The sequence below is a fragment of the Mytilus californianus genome, unplaced genomic scaffold (genome assembly GCF_021869535.1).
Source record: "Mytilus californianus isolate M0D057914Y unplaced genomic scaffold, xbMytCali1.0.p SCAF_2, whole genome shotgun sequence".
Taxonomy (NCBI): Eukaryota; Metazoa; Mollusca; class Bivalvia; order Mytilida; family Mytilidae; genus Mytilus; species Mytilus californianus.
Window position 1 is genome coordinate 51,794,846 of NW_026262668.1, and position 22,102 is coordinate 51,816,947.

The 22,102-nt window shown below is 33.1% G+C and overlaps 2 protein-coding genes across 2 annotated transcripts in view; one reads left to right on the forward strand and one right to left on the reverse strand.

Annotated features, from left to right (window-relative positions):
• LOC127729978 (uncharacterized) overlaps positions 1-22,102 on the reverse strand; it is a 44,788-nt gene that overhangs the window by 14,457 nt on the left and 8,229 nt on the right. The window contains exons 2-4 of the mRNA XM_052237977.1: positions 16,563-16,928; positions 15,001-15,186; positions 13,954-14,178 (exon numbers count right to left, since the gene is read on the reverse strand). Coding sequence (XP_052093937.1) covers positions 13,954-14,178; positions 15,001-15,186; positions 16,563-16,928 — 777 coding nt within the window. The remainder of the gene's footprint in view (positions 1-13,953; positions 14,179-15,000; positions 15,187-16,562; positions 16,929-22,102) is intronic.
• LOC127729977 (uncharacterized) lies at positions 97-6,666 on the forward strand. Its single transcript, XM_052237976.1, has 2 exons — positions 97-2,778; positions 4,193-6,666. Exon 2 carries the CDS (start codon positions 4,246-4,248, stop codon positions 6,160-6,162), a length of 1,917 nt encoding a protein of 638 aa, XP_052093936.1. The 5' UTR covers positions 97-2,778; positions 4,193-4,245; the 3' UTR covers positions 6,163-6,666.

Consider the following 22,102-nt stretch of genomic DNA (forward strand, 5'->3'; position numbering starts at 1 on the left):
TAACCATAAATGTCTATTAAATGTGTTAAATGAAATTGAGGAAGATAGGAAAAATACAACTATATTTTGTTCTGACCTTACAATTATTTGACTGGAACTATGGGAGTATTACAACCTATCAACAAGTAGGTCACTTCGACCTTTTTTTCACACTACAGCAATTTTTTTTTGTAACAAGGTTTAAGTCTCTTGATATCATGTGACTTAGGATCATGTATATTTAGAGTGTATGAGGATACTTCTTTGAAGGGGAACAACAGCAACCCATCAAAATAAATACATGTTTCACTGATCATTTCTGACAACGTCTGATGGGTGTCACAAGAGAAGCAGGAACTGCTGACCCTTCAGGAAAACCTGAGGTACTCAGTGTATCCACCTACACATCCCTGATGAGAAATAACTTGAGGATCCAAGGCTCAGCTGGATTACTTTTGGTTCAAAGCAAATATAGCAAAAGTAATAAGTGGCTTGTAGAGTGTCACTCAAAACATTTCAATGTGTAAATTGTTACAGAGATGATTATTGAAAATAAGCCAATCAGAATCAACAATTCCCTCTGGTGGCCATGTTTTTGGTGTGATCAGAACCAAATGAGAATAGCTTGTATTTAATTATTCAAATAATTGATTTCAAATTGGCCAAGTGGTTTCAGAGCAGTAGATGAAAAGGTAATTTTTCATTAAGTATCAATGGGAATTATTTGCCACCAAATGCCACTTATTCGCATTAAATGAAAACTGTTGTTAGAGGGTCTCCCATACTCAATCTGGAAAACTTTCAAAGAAGAAGATAAAGCCATGAAGATGTGTGACACTGACAACAAAAGTGCCAAAAGATGACAATAGCTCACAGTGCCTTTCAGCCCAGGTGAGCTGAAATTGAAATTACAATAGAACACTGATGATTCATGCATGTGAAATTCACATTCATTACAAACCTATTTAACCTATGAATTTTTCTGCAGTTTCTTCATTTTTGAGAATTGAAAACAGCTTTAGTTTCATATGTACAATCTTACTGTGATAATAAAGGGAAACAACTGCTACGTAATTAAATATTCCCAAATAATAATGCAAGCTTGCTCCTCATTTATCCGGAAGTTTTTTTTTAAGAGGTTGTCTGGAATAATTTTGAATTCTGGAAAATTGATTAGAAATGTATGATGAAAACTAACCAAACTAAATAGGGTTAGCCATGTGTGCATGGCTTAGGTTAATTTTACTTTCACTGATATTTCAGTATGAACTAACTAACACCCCTAAGCCATGCATGCATGGCTATCCCTCCTAAATTGGGTTAGTTTTCATCATACATTTTTTATCAATTTTCTAGAATTCAAAATTACTCCAGATTCAATTAATTCCTTGTTTATAGTAGGTTTGCCAATACAAGCACCAAAATATTCCCTAAAAACCAGATAAAAAGATTTCCTGATCAAAAGATATCCAACATAAAATTTGGCAAATTTATTTTCCATGTTTATAATTTTTGATGGTAAATTGAGACCCTCTTTTAATGACCAATTGTTGGTTGAAATTGACCAAGTTGTTTCAGAAAGATTTCTCAAAATACAATATAAGAACAGAGTTATAACACTTTGTCCATGTAATACCATCATATCCCATTGGCTATGTGTGATAACTTTCAATGCCAGATATAATCTGAATTGTAGTCAAAAACCCAGAAAATTAAGTTGTAATATCCCAAAATAAACAATTTTTATTGTCGAAAACAGGTGAAATTGATAGTAAAGACTATAATTTAAGGATTTATATCATTTTTACTCAATTCAATAAAAATTTTAACTTCAGAACTACAATTTTTCTTTCTTGTATGCATGTTCCATGTGTAACAATATATGAGGGTCTGGACTGGGGTTCCTTCATTTCTATATTCTTTAATTTTTTAGGCCATTTTTCTCTATTCTTTATACTTTTTGCCCATTATTCTCTATTCTTTATATTTTAGCACCTTATTATTCTCTATTCTTTTTTTTTGTCCATTTTTCTCTATTCTTAATATTTTTTGTCCTTATTCTCTATTCGGTAACCCCCCATCCACACCCTCATATATGGTGAATGTAATATAATGCAAAAGGTAGATAACTCTATCTTAATAAAGGTATTGAAAATTATGAAAATGTTCATTATAAACTACAAAATTATAAAATTGATTCTTTACTCTTCAAACAGTAATGTCATGAATGTGGTTAATATATCCCTAAATTATAGTCTTTATAATCAATTTCAACTGTTTCAACACTATTCATTGGTTATTTCAGGATTTTTACTTCATTTTGGGTAAACTTGGGCATTCAAGGTACCCTGCTATGTTAGCTTATATAAATAAAAAAGTTCCAATTGTGTAAATAAAATAAAACATGGATTTCAGGGCTCAGCATGCTTTTAAAAGAGAACTGATGTATAAAATACTGTATCTTCAGATCAGATTGTTAAAATGATAAAGTGAAGTGGTGGGCGACTGAAAATGATATATAATTTGTGAAACTTACAAAAACAAAAAAATATAGAAAGTAGATAATAACTAACAAAACATACCGTTTTAATGGGATTTTTATAAAACGGAAACAGGAAGAATTTTTTCTGCTTTTTTTATCTTTAGTTCAGTCTAACATTTTTCTTAGAAACAGCTTGTCAGCCTATATATAAGTTGATATCATCTGATAATTCGAAGTATTTCAATCAGCGAGTTGGGAAGGTCCAGATGTGTATGAACAAATAGAAAGAAGGATAACAATTTGCAGCTCAGTTGTTGGTATGTATACATTATTTTAAAAAAAAAATATGAGTGTATAAAAGCAATCAATGAATTGAACTGTTTGAAAAAATATAAACTTGTGGTTGCCTAAATAATATAGTGAAATAATACACTTAGTTTGAAATGCACCTTCCTGGACTTGTGGTAGCGTGCTTACCTAGAGTGGGAAAGATCCTGGATTCCCATGGCCAGGTCAAACTAAAGAACTGAAAATTGGTATTTGCTGCTTCTCCACCAAGCACACAGCATTATGGAGTAAGAGAAAGAAACTGGTCGGCTGAAAGTCAGAATAAAGTGTCTGGGTAGGGTAACATGTCTTCCTGGGGGTTGTTACCATGAGTGCTAGCCTGTTAAAATCTTGCACAGTATTTAGGTCTAGTACAAACAAGGGGTTCATATTCGTATCATTAGTCATTAACATGTTATTCTCCTGATAGGCATGTAATATTGGCCACTGGACAATAAAATACCAATCAATCCATCTATGGAATGTTTAGCTTAGTCATGAAGGAGAAATTCTTTAAGTTCAATAAATATGACATTAAGTTTTGAATACTATACACAAGAAACTCTTGTATTGTATACAAAGCTATATGCACACTTCTCTATGGAAATGGATTCTGTTTGCATGTGTATATTTGGTTGGCATTAAAAATCGAGTAGGAATATGAACTACTGGTACAACTGCTGTAAGCACATTGTATAAAAGTGTAAATACCCCTGATCTCAATTATAACAACTGTATTAACCCAAATATAATCATATAAATCTATGCAACTGTTTCACTGAAAACCATCCAATTAAGTATCAATCTATTGTACATGGAACCGCTAAAAGGAGACAACAGATAGTGTCAGAATGATATCCTCAAATTTAACTTGAGACATTTAATTGTTTGAAAATCAAAATCTTATACCTCACAAAATTTGTTTAGGCACTATAATTATGTATAATAAAAAAAAATTCTTTCAAATTTATACATAATATTTTTCTCTAAAAAAATTCTGTTTTGTAAATATTGAAATTATGTTCCACAAACGATTAGATCTAATAGCATGACTGTCGTTAAGCCACTACAACTAGAAAATATCCTATACCCATCCCATCTTCCATTATATGTCAGTGGCAAATCCAGAAATTTTCATAAGAGGGGGCCCACTGACTGCCTAAGAGGGGGCCCGCTCCAGTCATGCTTCAGTGTCTGTGATTCCCTATATAATCTACCAAATTTTTCCCACAAAAGGGGGGGGGGGGGGCCCGGGCCCCCTGCCACCCCCCTAAATCCGCCTCTGTATGTTATGCACAGCTACCCCCTTGCCCTTTCCTTCTCGTGAATACCAGCAGTTACTAATGACAGATAAATCATAGTATATATTTTCTAATTTCCATTATTCTATTTATTTTTTTATAGGTAAATAAGACACAGATAAACATCATTACTAAACTATTTCAAAATTAAAGAGGATGTCTCACAACAAAGCAGAATCACTGCATTTTTATAAATATCTGTGTCATAAGATTGGTTCAGAGGAAGTTGTAAAAGCGCGACGACTGACACTGACAAGTATTGATATGACATCTTCATCTCAAGACTTTTTGAGACTAAGCAGTGGCAGTAAAGGAGAAGGTCTAAATCTAAACGGTAGTGATTTTGATGTGATGTTCATTGATTTATTCTTCATAGTAAATGAATCAGAGAGAGTAGCTGTCAATGATCATGATTGTGTGTTAGTCATGGAAACAGAAGACACACAACCTTGTTACACATATCTTCATCTTTTCACCAATTATAACATTTTACCACACAAATACAAACAATTGCTTCAGCAACAATCTGGGAAGAATCTTATTTCAAGTGAACTTTACAAATTATGGATGTTAAACAATTTTAAAGAAGCAGGCTATGGCAATTTACTGATAAACCATATGCATGGACCCTGCTTATCAGATAAAAATGATAAGAATGATCTTGCTTTCTGCCTTAAATGTGATCAATGGGTCTCTCAAGCACAACCATGGATCACCAGACCACGTGCAACATGGCCGTCACCTGAACTGATTTCAAAAATTACTTTATGTGGTGTATTATTTGTTCCTATTGGCTACAAAGGATCTAGAAATGAGCATCTACAATGGAGAATATCATTTTCAATAGCTGAAAAGTTACTTGTATATTCTTTCAGTCATACCCAGTTTCTATGTTATGCACTATTAAAAATTTTATTAAAAGAAATAGTAGATAGAAATGAAAACTTAAAAGGTTTATTATGTTCATATTTCTTGAAAACACTGATGTTTTGGATTTCAGAGGAAACAGAACCTTATATCTGGAGATCAGACAATATTATACCATGTTTTATGGTATGTTTAAAAAGATTGTTATACTGTATTGAATATTCTACATTGTTACATTATTTCATTCCCGACAATAACTTGTTCCATTTAAGGTTTAACAACAAAAACAGGGACACATTAATCAATATCTTAAAGAATTCATATATAAAAGGAATTAAGATTTTCTCATCTTCTGAGACTCTGCATGACTACAGAAGATTTCATAATGAAATTACCAGATCAGAAAGCAAAAATGCTAGATTAATCCAAGAAATAGGGACTTTTTTTAACACTGAAATGTCTCTAGTAAGTTCTTGTTCTGATTGTGAGGAGGGTATACAGAAGGTATTCATCACTTTTCTGTATCATTGTAGAACTGAAATATCTAAATGTATTTTTACTATTTCTTTATCAAAAAATTACAGATCAATACCTCATAAACTACAACAAAGAAATAACCCAAACAATAAACACCAGTACAACAAATACAGACATGAACTCAGTCAGCTATTGGTTGGTTCACATTCAGATGCTGTATCAGGATGGCTGAAATTGGCCTCTTTCTTCTATGTCCATAAACATTACTTACACTCAATAGCAATAATAAATTATGCTTTGTCAAAATGTACAAATGAAATTGTGTATCCTGAACCTTTTTGTACATTTATTAAAATGCAAGAATGTGAGCTGAAAATGATAATGCAAGAAAGGCTGAGCTCAGTATGGAAAAAAATAATAATTCAAAATGTAGTATTAGACTGTGTTGTCTTACCAACAGAACTACCTAGGTCTATTAGTGATAATTATGAAACTGTTTTTGATCCCATATCATTTGCACACCTACTAAGTTCACTAACTAATAACCATCTCAAGGATAATATATCAAGTAGGCAATCCATGTTACAATTTATAGATAGACAATTTAAAATCACGATACCAGAAGAATATGAAATCATTCCAAGAAATATGTTCAGTAATCCAAATCATTCTAGACTATTGTATGAATGGATAGCCACATTTTTTAATATACTTATAAAAGTGTTGTAATCAGACCTACAATTTGTTTATGGTTTGTTGCAGACATAAACCTGCTACTAATAATACCAAAACTAATATTTCTTTTGCCAGAATATAAAATTAAGACTCAAAAGAGCCTGAAAAGACTTGAAACTAATATTTTATAATATATAAACAAGTTCAAAGGTTAAAATTAGATCACATGTAAATCAACTAGAGGTACTCGTATGTAGTCTGAAACAACAACAAAAATGTACTAATTGCATAACTATGTGTAATAAACATATGTGTAATCTAAACTACCAAATATGTACTTATTGCACAACTATGTGCTATAAATATATGTAATTTGAATGTACATAAAATATACTTATTGCATAAAAATGTGTTATCATTTGTTATCTGAAACTACCAGAAAATGCACTTATTGCATAACTGTGTGCAAATATCAGCTGAGCTGTTACAAGGAAAAATTTGTCTGCCCCCTCCCTCATAATGTATTTTTAGCAACTACAGTAATACTGATTGGCCTAAAATTATTTTATAAAATTATTAACACAAGGAATTATAATTCTGGAAAATTGCTAAGAAATGTATGATGACAACTTATAATAATGAACCTAACTAAAAAGGACTAGGCATGCACCCATGGCTAAGGTTCAGGTTACTTAACTAAAATTTCAGTATGAAATAACTAACCCCCTTTGCCAAGTGTGTTTGGCTAACCCTCCAAAATTGGGTAAGTTTTCATCACACATTTCTTATCAATTTTCCAGAATTGAAAATAATTCCAGATTCAAATAATTCCTTGTTTGAAAATGTTTACCTTGGAACTACCAGACTTTAATAATTCAACTTAGCATTTAATTAAAACTTAACTACACGTGATTCTATTATTTGCAGAAGGTTACGTAATGTTGTCATTTTTGCGGTATTTTTAACATTGCCATAAAAGCGGGAGGTTTGGCTAGGCATAAAACCAGGTTCAACCCACCATTTTTTCTTAAAATGTCCTGTACCAAGTCAGGAATATGGCAGTTGTTATCAAATAGTCTGTTTCTATGTATGTTGGCGTTTGTTTTTGTAGCAGTTCAGTGTTTATGTTGTTCCATTGTTTTCCTCTTATAGTTGATGTGTTTCCCTCCGTTTTGGTTTGTGATCCGTCCCGGAATGTTGTTTCAGTTAAATCGATTTATGACTATTGAACAGCGGTATACTACTGTTGCCTTAACTTACCATTAACCATTAGTCAACTCATTTTTTGATAAAATAAAACCAAATAGTAAGTGCACAACTTCATTTGCCAGTTTGGTTGAATTATGTCAATATAAAAAGCAGATGTGGTATGATTGCCAATGAGACAACTCTCCACAAGAGACCAAATGACACAGAAATTAACAACTACAGGTCACCGTACGGCCTTCAAATCAAGACTTTTTCAAGGAGTTTCAGTGTAACAGACATTAATATATAAGCAGAAATGGCTTTAAGTCCATATTTTGGTATGGGAAACCCCCTAAAATATTAAAAATTCTAAATAGCAGATGGACAACTTCATGTCATGAAGAAAAATCAGTGCAACTTTAGTTGAATTTTCTCAAACCCTTTTCAAGGAGTTGCAGGTTAACTAAGTGTGACACAGACAATGTGAACGACAACCCAGGACGACAAAAGAGATCCTTATATATTAATGTTAAAAGACTAAAGATTTTGTTGTTATAAGAGAGGTCTTCGGTTTAAACTGTTAAATTCAACTGTTAAATAAATATTATATTCATTTTATTTCCTGATACAAGAAATTAAGTAACACAAATTCAGGATTTAGCAAAGTTTGATTTACACAGGTTTCACAGTACTTCTGTATATGATAAGTATATCAATAGGGAGATGAGGTATGTTTGCTTATGAGACAACTATCCACCAGAGACCAAGCAAATGAGTATGTGAACAAGGTTAGGTGACTGTTCAGTCTTCAACAATGAGCAAAACCCATACCACACAGCAAGCTTTATATAAGCATGACAAAATGTGAAACAATTCAAGAGACAAAATTGCTATGCTGTAGCTAAATGTCCCCAGGATTTAATGAGAATTTAAATTGTGTGTCACAATGTGCCTTTGTGGTATGATAGTCAAAATATGGTAAAAGTGGCATAACATTAAATGGTCAAATCAAAATGACAGTATAATGTGGTCAACTACATGTACAAGATGGCAAACATCCACTTTATTTGAACTTTGGTGGATAGTTGTCTCATTGGCAATCATACCTCATCTCCTTATTTTTATAAACCAAGTATGAGAGATTTCTGTCGAATGGTCTCAAGGGAGTTGTGTTCACAATGTGACACTATTATAACACTCCCATAAAAATAGTCCAAGTCAAATATTACTCCTTTTAAAATGGTCAGATCAAAATAACAATTTAATATGGTCAACTGCACATGATGGCAAACAATACTACCAAGTATGAGAGCTTTTTATTAAACTGTCACAGAGAAGTTGCGTTCAAAAGGTGCTTTTGTCACATTTACTCCAACAAATGGTCAAAGTCCCATATTATGACTCCTGTAAAGATGGTCCAATTAAAATGGCCGTACAAAATGGTCTACTACACATGATAGCCAACAATCCTACTAACTTACAACTATGAGAGCTTTCTGTAAAACAGTCTCAGAGGAGTTGCATTCACAAGGTGTTGTTGTCATAATAATAAAAAAAAATGGTCAAAGTCCCATAACTCCTGTAAAAATGGTCAAATCAAAATATCAGTGCAATATGGTCAACTACAGATAACAGATTCAAGGGAGTTGTGTTCCCAAGGTGCCATTGTTAGAATACTAAAACTAGAGGCTCTCAAGAGCCTGTGTCGCTCACCTGACTCTACTTTGGTTTTAGAAATCATGTAAAGATAGATAAAAATCATATCAGATACCCAAATAATGATTGAGGCCAAATTTTGATTAATATTGGTCCCGTTATTTAATAAAATATCCTGGTGGCCATCTTGAACAGTAAATCGGCAACAAAGTAGCAACACTTGGTCAGCACTTCATAAGGAACATTCATGCCATGTTTGGTTTTATTCCATTCAGTGGTACTCTAAAAGAAGACATTTGTATGTATTTCCCATAGGGTCCTATGTTAAACTAAGCCCCCCCCCTAGCGGCCATCTTGGATGATGGATCGACTGCAAAGTAACAACACTTGGTCAGCAACTCATAAGGAACATTCATGCCATGTTTGGTACAATTCCATTCAGTGGTTCTCTAAAAGAAGACAATTGTATGTATTTCCCATAGGGTCCTATGTTAAACTAAGTCCCCCGCTGTCGGCCATCTTGGATGATGGATCGGCTGCAAAGTAACAACACTTGGTCAACATCTCATAAGGAACATTCATGCCATGTTTGGTTCCATTCCATTTATTGGTTCTCTAAAAGAAGACATTTTTATGTATTTCCCAAAGGGTCCTATGTAAAACTAAGTCCCCCGCTGGCGGCCATCTTGGATGATGGACCGACTGCAAAGTAACAACACTTGGTAAGCATCTCATAAGGAAGATTCATGCCATGTTTGGTTTCATTCCATTCAATGGTTCTCTAAAAGAAGACATTTGTATGTATTTCCCATAGGTCCTTTGTTAAACTAAGTCCCCTGCTGTCGGCCATCTTGGATGATGGACCGACTGCAAAGTAACAACACTTGGTCAGCACCTCATAAAGAACATTCATGCCATGTTTGGTTTCATTCCATTCAGTGGTTCTCTAAAAGAAGACATTTGTATGTATTTCCCATAGGGTCCTATGTTAAACTAAGTCCCCTGCTGGCGGCCATCTTGGATGATGAATCGGCTACAAAGTAACAACACTTGGTCAGAACCTCATAAGGAAAATTCATGCCATGTTTGGTTTCATTCCATTCAGTGGTTCTCTAAAAGAAGACATTTGTATGTATTTCCCATAGGGTCCTATGTTAAACTAAGTCCCCCGCTGGCTGCCACCTTGGATGATGGACCGACTGCAAAGTAACAACACTTGGTCAGCATCTCATAAGGAACATGCATGCCATGTTTGGTTCCATTCCATGAAGGGGAAGTTGTGATAGCAAGTGCTGGATAGGGTAAACATTTTAAGCTCAAAGAGGCATGTCTCTTGAAAAACTCAATGGACTGGCGCATCCTATCCGCATCTGATATTTGGATTTTACAATTACCAAGTTTGGTGTAGATACAATAAAACATATACATTGTAGAAGGAGCAAGATTGGTGCTGGACAGGGCCAAAATTTCTAGGTTGAAAGGGGCATAACTCTAAAAAAAAAGCTCAATGGAGGGAATATCCTACCCACATGCACATCTGTATATTAGTATCCAACAGAGTAGTACGTTTCATGTAAATACAATTAATTATGCAGGAGGAGTTGCAATGACAAGTAGATTCTGAAATGGGTCAAAATTTCTAAGGAGAAAGGGGCATAATTCTGGATAAACTAAATAGAATAAAAAAAACTTCACATGCTGATGTTTGCATATCATGATCAATTATTCTACAAGTGAATCAAACAAAGGATAAAGAAGTTGGTACTGACAAGACAGGCTAATTCCTATTTAGGACATTACAGATATGCTGATAGGGATTGTTTAGAAAAATACAAAGAAGATAATTGCATTAAAATTGGAAAAAAATTAGTACTGTACATTAAAACTAGTTTTAGTGAAAGTTTTTTTAATCCTTTTTGGATCATTTTTCAGACATGGGTTTGGCCATATACTAATGTAATACCCAAAATCAATACCAGCCTTTGTTTGTGCCACAGAACATTGTGAAAAACTATCATTCCATGCAAAATACAAGTTATTGTGAAAAAACATTGTACCTGAAGGCAGAACATTACTTGAAACTCACAGAAACAATTATACAACTGTAAAACTTATGGTTGAAAAAAGATTGCATAAAAATAAATGCAGTACATCAGAACTAGTAAAAATACTATTTAATGCCCCTTTAGAACATTCTTTCAAAAATAAGTAACTATTAGGCAGGAATCCACCAAATCACTACAAGCATTCTTTGTATGAAATGACATACAGGGGCTGCTCTGGCTCCTATAAAGTTGGAGCTAGAAAAATCGCCAGCTGCTATATTTTGTCGCCAGTTTGGAAAAATTGGAGCCAACATTAGAGCCAGCTAGAGTCTTGATTTCCTCTAATCACATAGAAACCAATTAATTTAAATTTCGTATGGACTCATCATCCTTTAACTTAAAGTTATAATTTGTCATGTAATGTATGCCCTGTTATTTTATGTTTTTTCTTACTTTCTGAGAAAGCAAAACAAACAGGTTCACTGACACCAGGGTTTAAGCTAGGATTTTTAGGGGGCTTTAAGTCACTTTCGTGTGGTAAAAAAGATACATATTGTATGGTTTTGTTTTGATTGTTATGTCTCAAAACAGGGACTAATATAATGAATCTATTGGTCAATGTTCCTGTCCTGGTCTGTATGTGCTGCAGAATAGAGAAAAATGTTTTAAAATTAAAATTAAATAATAGAGAAAAATTGGCAAAAAATGAAGAAGAATGAATAACAGGTACTTAAATATACAGAATATAGAAAATTTGTATATTAAAAAAAAAAGAAAATAGAAAATGACCCAAGCCCCTTTCCCAAATCCCCTATCAAGATCCTCTTAGCTTTGCACCATATAAACTCAAAAGAACTCCTAAACCAATAAGTCATGAAGTCAGAAGTATGAAGACATGTCTTGAGTAGGTATTTCAATACTAGGAAAAATTATATTTGGGTTATCATTCTTGTTTCGGGTGTGCTCCTACTTCTCTGGAGGATATAATTATAATACACAGTAGACGGGAATACAATCAATGGCAGTTGCATGTTATTCTATTATTAAAACTTTTAAAGTGAGGACAGGCAAAGACAAAATACGTCTGAATTAAAAAAAAAATAACGGAATTCAAGTGAAACGATGTTTATATAAGTTCATTACAATTTAAATCTTTCTGTCAATTGCGAATTCATCATGAAACTACGGTAAACTTTGCAAATTGTATGGAAGTAAGTCGAAATGACAAATGCTGACTGATGCTATTTGTATTAATTAATTTCGATCCTCATTAATGACTCATCGAATTAGTGGATTACCTGTAACAACAAATTATGACACCTGTTGATTAACTTGGGTCGTAAACAAAATCATGAACTTGTCGCCAGGTAAATTTTCTTTACTTTCACAAATTTGAGTGACCATCGATTTTATTACCGTTACAGTCAAGATAGGAATTTTTTGACATGGGAATATTTGGCACAAGAAATATCACCAGCAGCTGTATTTTGTCGCCAGATGAAATAATAAATGGCAATTTGCGACGTTGGCGAAGCCCAGTGCGGTCCCTGACATTGTTCGAAATTTCATTAGAATAAATAGCAAACACAAACGTAAAAAAACATTCATTGTGTCTGCGCTGACACACCAATACCATAGTACACATGGGACTGCTTAAATTAGCATTTACAAACAGCAGAGGCTCTAAAGAGCCTGTGTTGCTCACCTGGATTGATGTGCATCTTCATCAATAGTCACTCTCCAACAATATAGACTAGAATATAATTGATGACTTGAATCTTTTTTTTATTGATATTGCATTGCTGATAATTTACCAAAGTTTTTTTCTCTCCCAAAAACCAAAAAATGGGTAATAAATAATAAGGGCAATTACTCCTATAGGAAGTTGACTGACAATTTCGGAAAAGTTGACCTTTTACTAGATTAAGAGTTGATGATCAATTTCCCTGGTTAGACTTTCTCTTCAGGATTTGCCAAAAATGCAAAAGAAATTGGGTAAAAGTTGTCATGTGAGGGCAATTACTTCTGGAAAAACTAGGCTGAAAATTTCGACTATGTTGACTTATTTGTAGATCTTGATTTGCTGATCATTTTTGCTGTATACAGTCTTTCTTTATCTACTAGAGTTTCACCAAAAATGCAAAAATAGGTAAAAATCATCACTAAAGGTCAAGAAGCTCAAGTCGATTAACAATTTCCTCTATATTGAACTTATTTATAGATCTTTTCCTGCTAATCCTTTTTGCTTTTTAAAGTTTCTGTCTATCAATTATAATTTTCGAGATATATGTAATAGGCAAAAATTATAAAAAATTATAAACTGGTCATTGAGGGGCAATAACTCGATCTTATAAGGAGTCAACTGACAGCTTCAGCCATGTTGAAAAAAATGAAAACAACACTATAAATTTCGTACGTCCAATGCACTTTTCTGGATTTACCTTCATCAGAAGCGCTTAAAGCCAAATACTTGAAAGCCAAGGATGTATGAGAGCCGAAACAGTAACTTTGCCTGAAGTAGTTGAAACCTTAGTTTCTTTATCATTTTTACCAATTTGTAGATCTTTTCTTGTTTTTCAGTTTTGCTTTTAAAATTTTTTGTTTATCTATTATAATTTTCAAGATACATGTATAACGACAAAAAATGCCATATTGGAGTGCAAACTGGTTTATTTCCTTACCTGACTTTTACACTAAATTAAAACATGTGGTAGAAGCATCGTTGATAAGAGATCCCTACTAGATTGTAATAATGAATTAAAAAAGGCTATTAAAATCACATAAAAATTGTTCAAAAAATTGCTATTCCTAAAGTCTAGCTGTCAGAATATCAAGTTTTATTTGGTTTTTAATGCAGGAATTTGTGTATGCTGACCCCCAACATGGTGCATGTGGCAAAGGGAAATAACTCTAATCCATATTATATCAAAACAAAACTTTCTGTTACTAAACTTACCAAATTCACACAATCCAGTAGAGATTGATCTGTTGCACGGACAAGGATAACATGGGTGACGTCTTTGTGTTCTAAAATATGTATGTGCACAATTCTCACAGAACAACCCACTATGACCTTGCTTACAGTCACACTGAGGAATCAAGAGTGCAGGATACATTTTAACTTTGTGACATTTTTTCCCGTTTTCCTTCGCACCATATGGATCACAGTAACAACCACCATCTGAAATAAATCAATCTTTCAATATTTCCAAGAAAAAAATCTGTAGTACTTGATCAGTGATATAATATTTTACCCCCTTTGGGAAATGAATATGAAATGCGGATTAAAAATTTTATGGATTTTATGGATATAGATGAACTAGAATTCGAGTGATCAATAAATAAAAATTTCCAATTGACTTGTATGCAAAGTTGTCATAACACTAATGGAGTATTCATGAAAATGAAATATCTCCTTCATCCAAGAAAATTGGTACCCCAGGAAGATAATGAATTGATAATTGAATTGATGTCAATGTGACTATTTTGTAAGATGGAGTGTATAAAATAATAAATTGTAACATCTAAAAACATCCAGTTAACCCAGTTCCATCAACGGTTATATGAGATCTAGGAAAGAGTGGTCACATTCTTTATGTGTCTGTCCCAAGTCAGTGGCCTGTAGTTCAGTGGTTGTCGTTGGTCCATGTCCCTCATATTTCGTTTTCGTAAATTGTTTATTTATAAATTAGGCTATAAGTTTTCTCAATTGAATTGTTTCATATTTTTCATGTCAGGGCCTTTTATAGCAGACCATACGGCATGGGTTTTTCTCATTGTTGAAGGCCGTATAGTTGCCTATAACTGCTTACATCCACTTCATTTGAACTTTGGTGGATAGTTATTTCATTGGGAATAATACCACATCTCCTTGTTTTTATATTCAAAGCTAAATGAACTTAAAGTTTCAAACTGTGATCTTTGTAGTAATCCAGTACCAAATGTCTGACATATTTTAATGAATTTGGGGAAGACTGCTGTAGTGTATCTACTAATTATTTACCAGGTATAAAAGTTGAAGTTGTATTTAGTTCTGCTAATGTTGTTACATAAATATCTTCACTCTTCATAAAAGTTATACTCTTATAGTAAGCTGTCACTGAAATCTGGTATGTGGTGTCTGGCTGTAAACCTTTCATGTGGTACTCTGTTTCATTCTTGGACAAATTAACAATTGTATTGTTTGTTTCTGAAATCAAACATTGTATTAAACAACAAGGAACATAGCAAAATACCCAACAATCACTTGATCACAAAGAGGGAACATGGAACATAGCAAAATACCCAATAATCTTGATCACAAAGTGGGAACATGGAACATAGCAAAATACCCAATGATCACTTGATCACAAAGAAGGAACATGGAACACTGCAAAATACTCATTGATTACTTGATCACAAAGTGAGAACATGGAACATAGCAAAATACCCAATGATCACTTGATCACAAAGAGGGAATCTGGAATATACCAAAATACCCAAATGATCACTTGATCACAAAGAGGGAACCTGGAACATAGCAAAAGACCCAATGATCACTTGATCACAAAGAGGGAACCTGGAACATAGCAAAATACCCAATAATCACTTGATCACAAAGAAGGAACCTGGAACATAGCAAAATACCCAATAATCTAGAAGATCTAGAGTGCATAAAAATATGAAATATTTAACAAAATTAAAATTTTCATATTTGTTTGCAATAAAAAGAAAAAATTTGACAAACAGATTTCCAATTTTGGGTACTGTAAATTCAGAAATGATTGCATGCATTGATTATTGTGATTTTTGAACAATGGCCATAATTGTAAGATGAAATATTGCTATTTTAGGAAATTCTGCATACAAATAATACTAACGAAATTTAAAATGCAAATTTTTTATTTTAGCGAAACCAAATCTGTCTCAATTGTAATAAAATGCTCTGTGGGGCGCAGCTTGATACAACCAAAGAGGTCAAACCCTGAACAGTTTGGGCAAGTATGGACACTACATTCAAACTTGCAGCTCTGAATTTGGATTGTGATTAAATATTTGACACATCATAGGTTTCTGACACATGATGAATGTGGTCAAAGAACTGAAAAATTTGAAATTGGACTTTTACCTATTATGGTCCAATGTCCAAAATCTAAATACATTCTTAAAATAGAACAATGCATGAACAATAATCACTAAAATTAATATTATATATCTGAATTGATCAGCAAAATTCTTAGTAACATTTAAAAATAAAATGGCAGCTTCTCATTTGCATGTGGATACAACCATAACTCCCAAATTCAATCCAACCTTCCTTTTGTGAAATGGAATTTTATGGTACAATTTCATAGAGATCCATACACTTATTGTCAAGCTATTGTCTGGAAACCAAATGTCTTCGGACTACGAGGACGACAACCCCATACCATTATACGGCCACAAATCGTTTGCGGTCATATAAAAACCTCACAAATTTTTTGAAATTACAGTAAATATAAATTCTATTTGTATTACTATAATCACCTGTAATCAAACTGAACATTACATTTTATTTGTTCTTTTTTTGTACATGCATCACAATACCTGTTCCATTTTCCTTCCATTTTACCATGTATTCTATTAAGTGAGCCTTGTGAAAAGGAACCAGTTCATGTCCAACCCAGGTTGATACATTCATCTTCTCTTCTGTACTGGTTCCAGCTGCTGGTTTCTCTGTAACTACATTGTATGTCTTTTCAGGTTGGGAATGAGTAGACAACTGGTTTCCACTGATAGGTCTGTCAATGGGGTCAACACTAGATAGATCCATGAAGAAAGGTATTTTCAGATGGTAGTTCTCTGGTTCATACCAATAAATATATATGTTATACATCCCCACATACCCTGTTGTTATGTTGCCTGGTGGGTGTAACTTAATCAGTCCTGTTGGTAATCCAATATCAGGCTTAACTAAAAAATACAAGAAATTTTCTGAATACCAAGTCCATGAAGTCAGCACAATTAGAAGAAGAATAATATACAATTACTGTCTTTTATAGGGGGAAAAATGTGGTTTTATTGACTTTTGAAAAACTGATATTTACTGATGCCATTGGCCGAAGTGAATGTCAGTTTTTCAAACGTCAAGTAAACCACATATTTACCAAAACAAAAGACAATAATTGTATTATTCTGTATTCTGAGAGAGAACATGTATGTAATGACAATTAATTACCAAAACCAATTGTACATCACACCATGTTACCATTATAATACACGAAAAAAGCATGCGACGTATACATGTACTTTTTTCCACAGGGTCAATATGCTGTTTCAATTATTGCGAACCCAATGATACTTTTCCACAGATTCACATACAAGTTACCTGTCAATTTAAACTTTTGTAAGTTCTTTTGTCCCATTAAATAAATACAATAGCTATTGTTCTCTGTGTAGTTAATTTGATGGGATCTTTAAATTTCTTCCAAGAGAAATCTAACACTCACTGATTAAATTACCTGAACAAAAAATTGAACTGTCAAAAATGAAAATACATGTACAAATACTACAAATACAAAATATTTCGGCTAAACATCATGGTGGATGAAGTTCAAACTATTTCACATAAGGGATTTAACACTTGTGGTTTTTAAAGTAAAGGTGATTCACGTCGATTTTCCGATTTGGAAATTTCACAGGAAATTCATTTATTGATGTAAAATACGGGTCGTATACGGATTGATTTGTGCAAAAAAAAAGAAATTTACATTGGAATGAAATATTAAATGTTCATATACAATGTAGTTATAAAACTATATCTATTTCTTCGTCTTATACAAGTCATGCACATTTTATTCCAGGTAAGTCCAGAACCATAAAATTGTTACAATAATCATTGTTATACATGAATATGTACAGTAAGATATATAAATGGTTCTCTGATTAACTTAATGGTCAGGCTTGCCAGCTTTTATGAGGGTCTGGATGGGGTTTACAGAATAGAGAATAATTGGCAATAAATTGCTTCGCTGAGCGCAGCTGGATACGACCGCAGATGTCCAACCCTGAAAAGTTGTGGCCAAAATGGACACAATATTCACTCTTGATACAGGTCTGAATTTGGATTGTAATTGAATTTTTGACACATAATAGGTTTTTGACACAGAATAACTGTAGTCAAAGAACTTCAAATTGTTTATATGCTTTGAATTTATATTCAATTTTTTGCTTTTGTGCAATACACTATGCGAATTGACCCCTCAAGTTACGGTCAGTATCTCAGACAATCATCATTTCTTAATACATAATTTACAAGCAGTGTGAGGGAGGTAATCAAACATTGTTATTTAAATTGATTTGGATTTTGATTTGGATTACCTCCCTTACACTGCTTTTACATCGTCTCAATTGTCCTTTAACCAGAAAAACCCGTGTTTTTTCCCTTTTTTGCCCCTAATTCCTAAATGGTTTGAGCCATAACCCCCCAAAGTCAATCCTAACCATCCCTTTGTAGTATGGAAACTTGTGGTATAATTTCAGAGAGATTCATACACTTTAACACAAGTTGTTGTCTGGAAACTACAAGAATGCTTATTTGGGCCCCTTTTTTGGCCCCTAATTCCTAAACAGTTGGGAGCATAACCCCCAAAATCAATCCCAACCTTCCTTTAGTGGTTATAAACCTTGAGTTAAAATTTTATTGATTTCTATTTACTTATACTAAAGTTATTATCTGGAAACCATCTGTCTTCGGACGACGCTGACGATGACGACGACGACAACGTGATACCAATATACGACCAAAAAATTTTTAATTTTTGCGGTCGTATAAAAAAATTTAAATTTTTGCGGTCGTATAAAAAGTGCAGAATAAAGGGCAAAAATAGGACAAAGAAATAAAGAATAGAGAATAATAGGGTACTGAAATATAAGAATAGAGAATAATGGTCAAAATAAATCAATAAAGAATAGAGAACAAGAGTGCACACGCTGAAATGTCTCGCCTTCTTTACTAATCATTGATATTATGTTGATAGTCCTAAATATAAAGCTTTATTACAACTGTCACATAAACTTAACATTAACCAAGTAAACTAAACATTGACCAATGAACCATGAAAATGAGGTCAAGGTCAGATGAACCATGCTAGACAGGCATGTACAGCTAACAATTCTTCCATACAACAAATATAGTTGACCTATTGCTTATAGTTTAAGAAAAACAGACGAAAACACAAAAACTTAACACTGAACAATGAACCTTGAAAATGAGGTCAAGGTCAAATAAAACCTGCGTGACTGACATATAGATCATAAAATATTTCCATACACCAAATATAGTTGAACTATTGCATATAGTATTAGAAAAAAAGAACAAAACTCAAAAACTTAACTTTGACCACTGAACCATGAAAATGAGGTCAAGGTAAGATGACACCTGCCAGCTAGACATGTACACCTTACAATCATTCCATACACCAAATATAGCTGACCTATTGCATGCAGTATTAGAAAGAAAGACCAAAACTCAAAAACTTAACTTTGACCACTGAACCATGAAAATGAGGTCAAGGTCAGATGACACCTGCCAGCTAGACATGTACACCTTACAATCATTCCATACACCAAATATAGTAGACCTATTGCATACAGTATAAGAAAAACAGACCAAAACACAAAAACTTAACTATAACCACCGAACCATGAAAATGAGGTCAAGGTCAGATGACACCTGCCAGTTGGACATGTACACCTTACAGTCCTTCCATACACCGAATATACTAGACCTATTGCTTATAGTATCTGAGATATGGACTTGACCACGAAAACTTAACCTTGTTCACTGATCCATGAAATGAGGTCGAGGTCAAGTGAAAACTGTCTGACGGGCATGAGGACCTTGCAAGGTACGCACATACCAAATATAGTTATCCTATTACTTATAATAAGAGAGAATTTAACATTACAAAAAATCTGAACTTTTTTTTCAAGTAGTCACTGAACCATGAAAATGAGGTCAAGGACATTGGACATGTGACTGACGGAAACTTCGTAACATGAGGCATCCATATACAAAGTATGAAGCATCCAGGTCTTCCATCTTCTAAAATATAAAGCTTTTAAGAAGTTAGCTAACGCCGCTGCCGCCGCCGGATCGCTATCCCTATGTCGAGCTTTCTGCGACAAAAGTCGCAGGCTCGACAAAAATGGTCAAAATAAATCAACAAAGAATAGAGAAAAATGGTCAAAATAAATCAACAAAGAATAGAGAAAAATGGTCAAAATAAATCAATAAAGAATAGAGAAAAATGGTCAAAATAAATCAACAAAGAATAGAGAAAAATGGTCAAAATAAATCAACAAAGAATAGAGAAAAATGGTCAAAATAAATCAACAAAGAATAGAGAAAAATGGTCAAAATAAATCAACAAAGAATAGAGAAAAATGGTCAAAATAAATCAACAAAGAATAGAGAAAAATGGTCAAAATAAATCAACAAAGAATAGAGAAAAATGGTCAAAATAAATCAACAAAGAATAGAGAAAAATGGTCAAAATAAATCAATAAAGAATAGAGAAAAATGGTCTAAAAAGTTAAAGAATAAAGAAGGGAAGGACCCCAATATACCAAGAACCTCAATATACCAAAGACCCCAATATACCAAGAACCTCAATATACCAAGGACCCCAATATACCAAGAACCTCAATATACCAAGGACCCCAATATACCAAGAACCTCAATATACCAAGAACCTCAATATACCAAGAACCTCAATATACCAAGGACCCCAATATACCAAGAACCTCTTATACTCTTTTTGCCAAAATACACAAACATAGTAACACTTTTATTCCTCTTTGTACAACTAGGACTTCACATCTTCTTTTTCACTTTTTGTGTACATTATTGATTAATTGATTGATTGGTGTTTAATGCCACTTTCAGCACTATTGTGCTATTTCATGGCAGTCAGTTTTTATTAGTGAAGGAAGCAGGAGTGCCTGGAGAGAACCACTGACCTTCGGTATGAAAACTGCAAATCCTAGTCAATTAAGATTGGAGTCAAGCACACCTGTCATATGTGGGAATCGAACTCACAACCTCAGTGTTAACAGGCTAGTGATACAGTATTTCGACTACTAGATTACTCGGCCACCGAGGCTCCTTATGTATATTAAACGATACAGGCACATGTAAGATCATCATAGTTTTAATGTTTTCACTTATAAATCTTTTATATCCTGAGTTCAATCAACAAGTCATTATTTGTTTCTCATCTCACTTCATAGAAATAAAAGAACAGAGACTTCATGATTTTTTTAAAAGCATACTGTACATGCTGTAGAAACATTAATTTTTGAGGGGTAAAAATTCAAGGTTTTGTCTCTTAAGGATGTATTCTTCTGACGTGTCAATCTCGTTGAAATCTTGTTCAGGAATTATTTCCAAAACCTGTGATACAAGTGGAAAATATCAATGAATTTAAATTTTTTTTAATCAAACTCAACTATGGGAAAAAATTGTGTACTTACAATAAGTAGTTTTTGAGTAATAAAATTTTCAATTTTAATAAGCAATCCGGTCAGTGTCATCAGCCAAAATGTTGAGAAAATGGGTGAAGTGTACAAAGAAATGATTTTACCAAAAATATGTACATCCCATATCAATTTTTTCTTTTCAAAATTCTTAGATATGTATTTTTTCAATCATTCATAACAAAGAAGTTGATATAATATGTTTTTTGTTCTAAAAAAAAAAGAGAAAATCCTAAATTTACAGCATGGTCAATTTGACACGAAAAAGCAACAAAATTTTATAAAACTTTCTTATATTAACACCTACCTATAGTTTTTTAAAGTTAGATTTATTCAGATTGGTCCACTTCAAGTTCATCTTTAGTGAAAGTATGAAAAAAAGTTTAATTGTGAAACTGTGGTTTTTTTCATGATAATAGCCCAAAAATGGGTAAAAATTGATGAAAAAAGGGAAAATCATAAAAATGGGGTAATTTCAAATGGCCGTAGCAAAAAAAAGAAGTGCACCACCATATGATTTTTTCTTCATCAATTACTTTCTAACAGTCATATAAACCCAAAAATCAGGTTAAGAAAAAAAAGTTTAATTCTAGAAATTTTTGGCTCCT

Bases quoted from the DNA above. Each gene is read 5' to 3' on its own strand.
- LOC127729977 (XM_052237976.1), top strand. From the start codon at position 4,246: ATGTCTCACAACAAAGCAGAATCACTGCATTTTTATAAATATCTGTGT.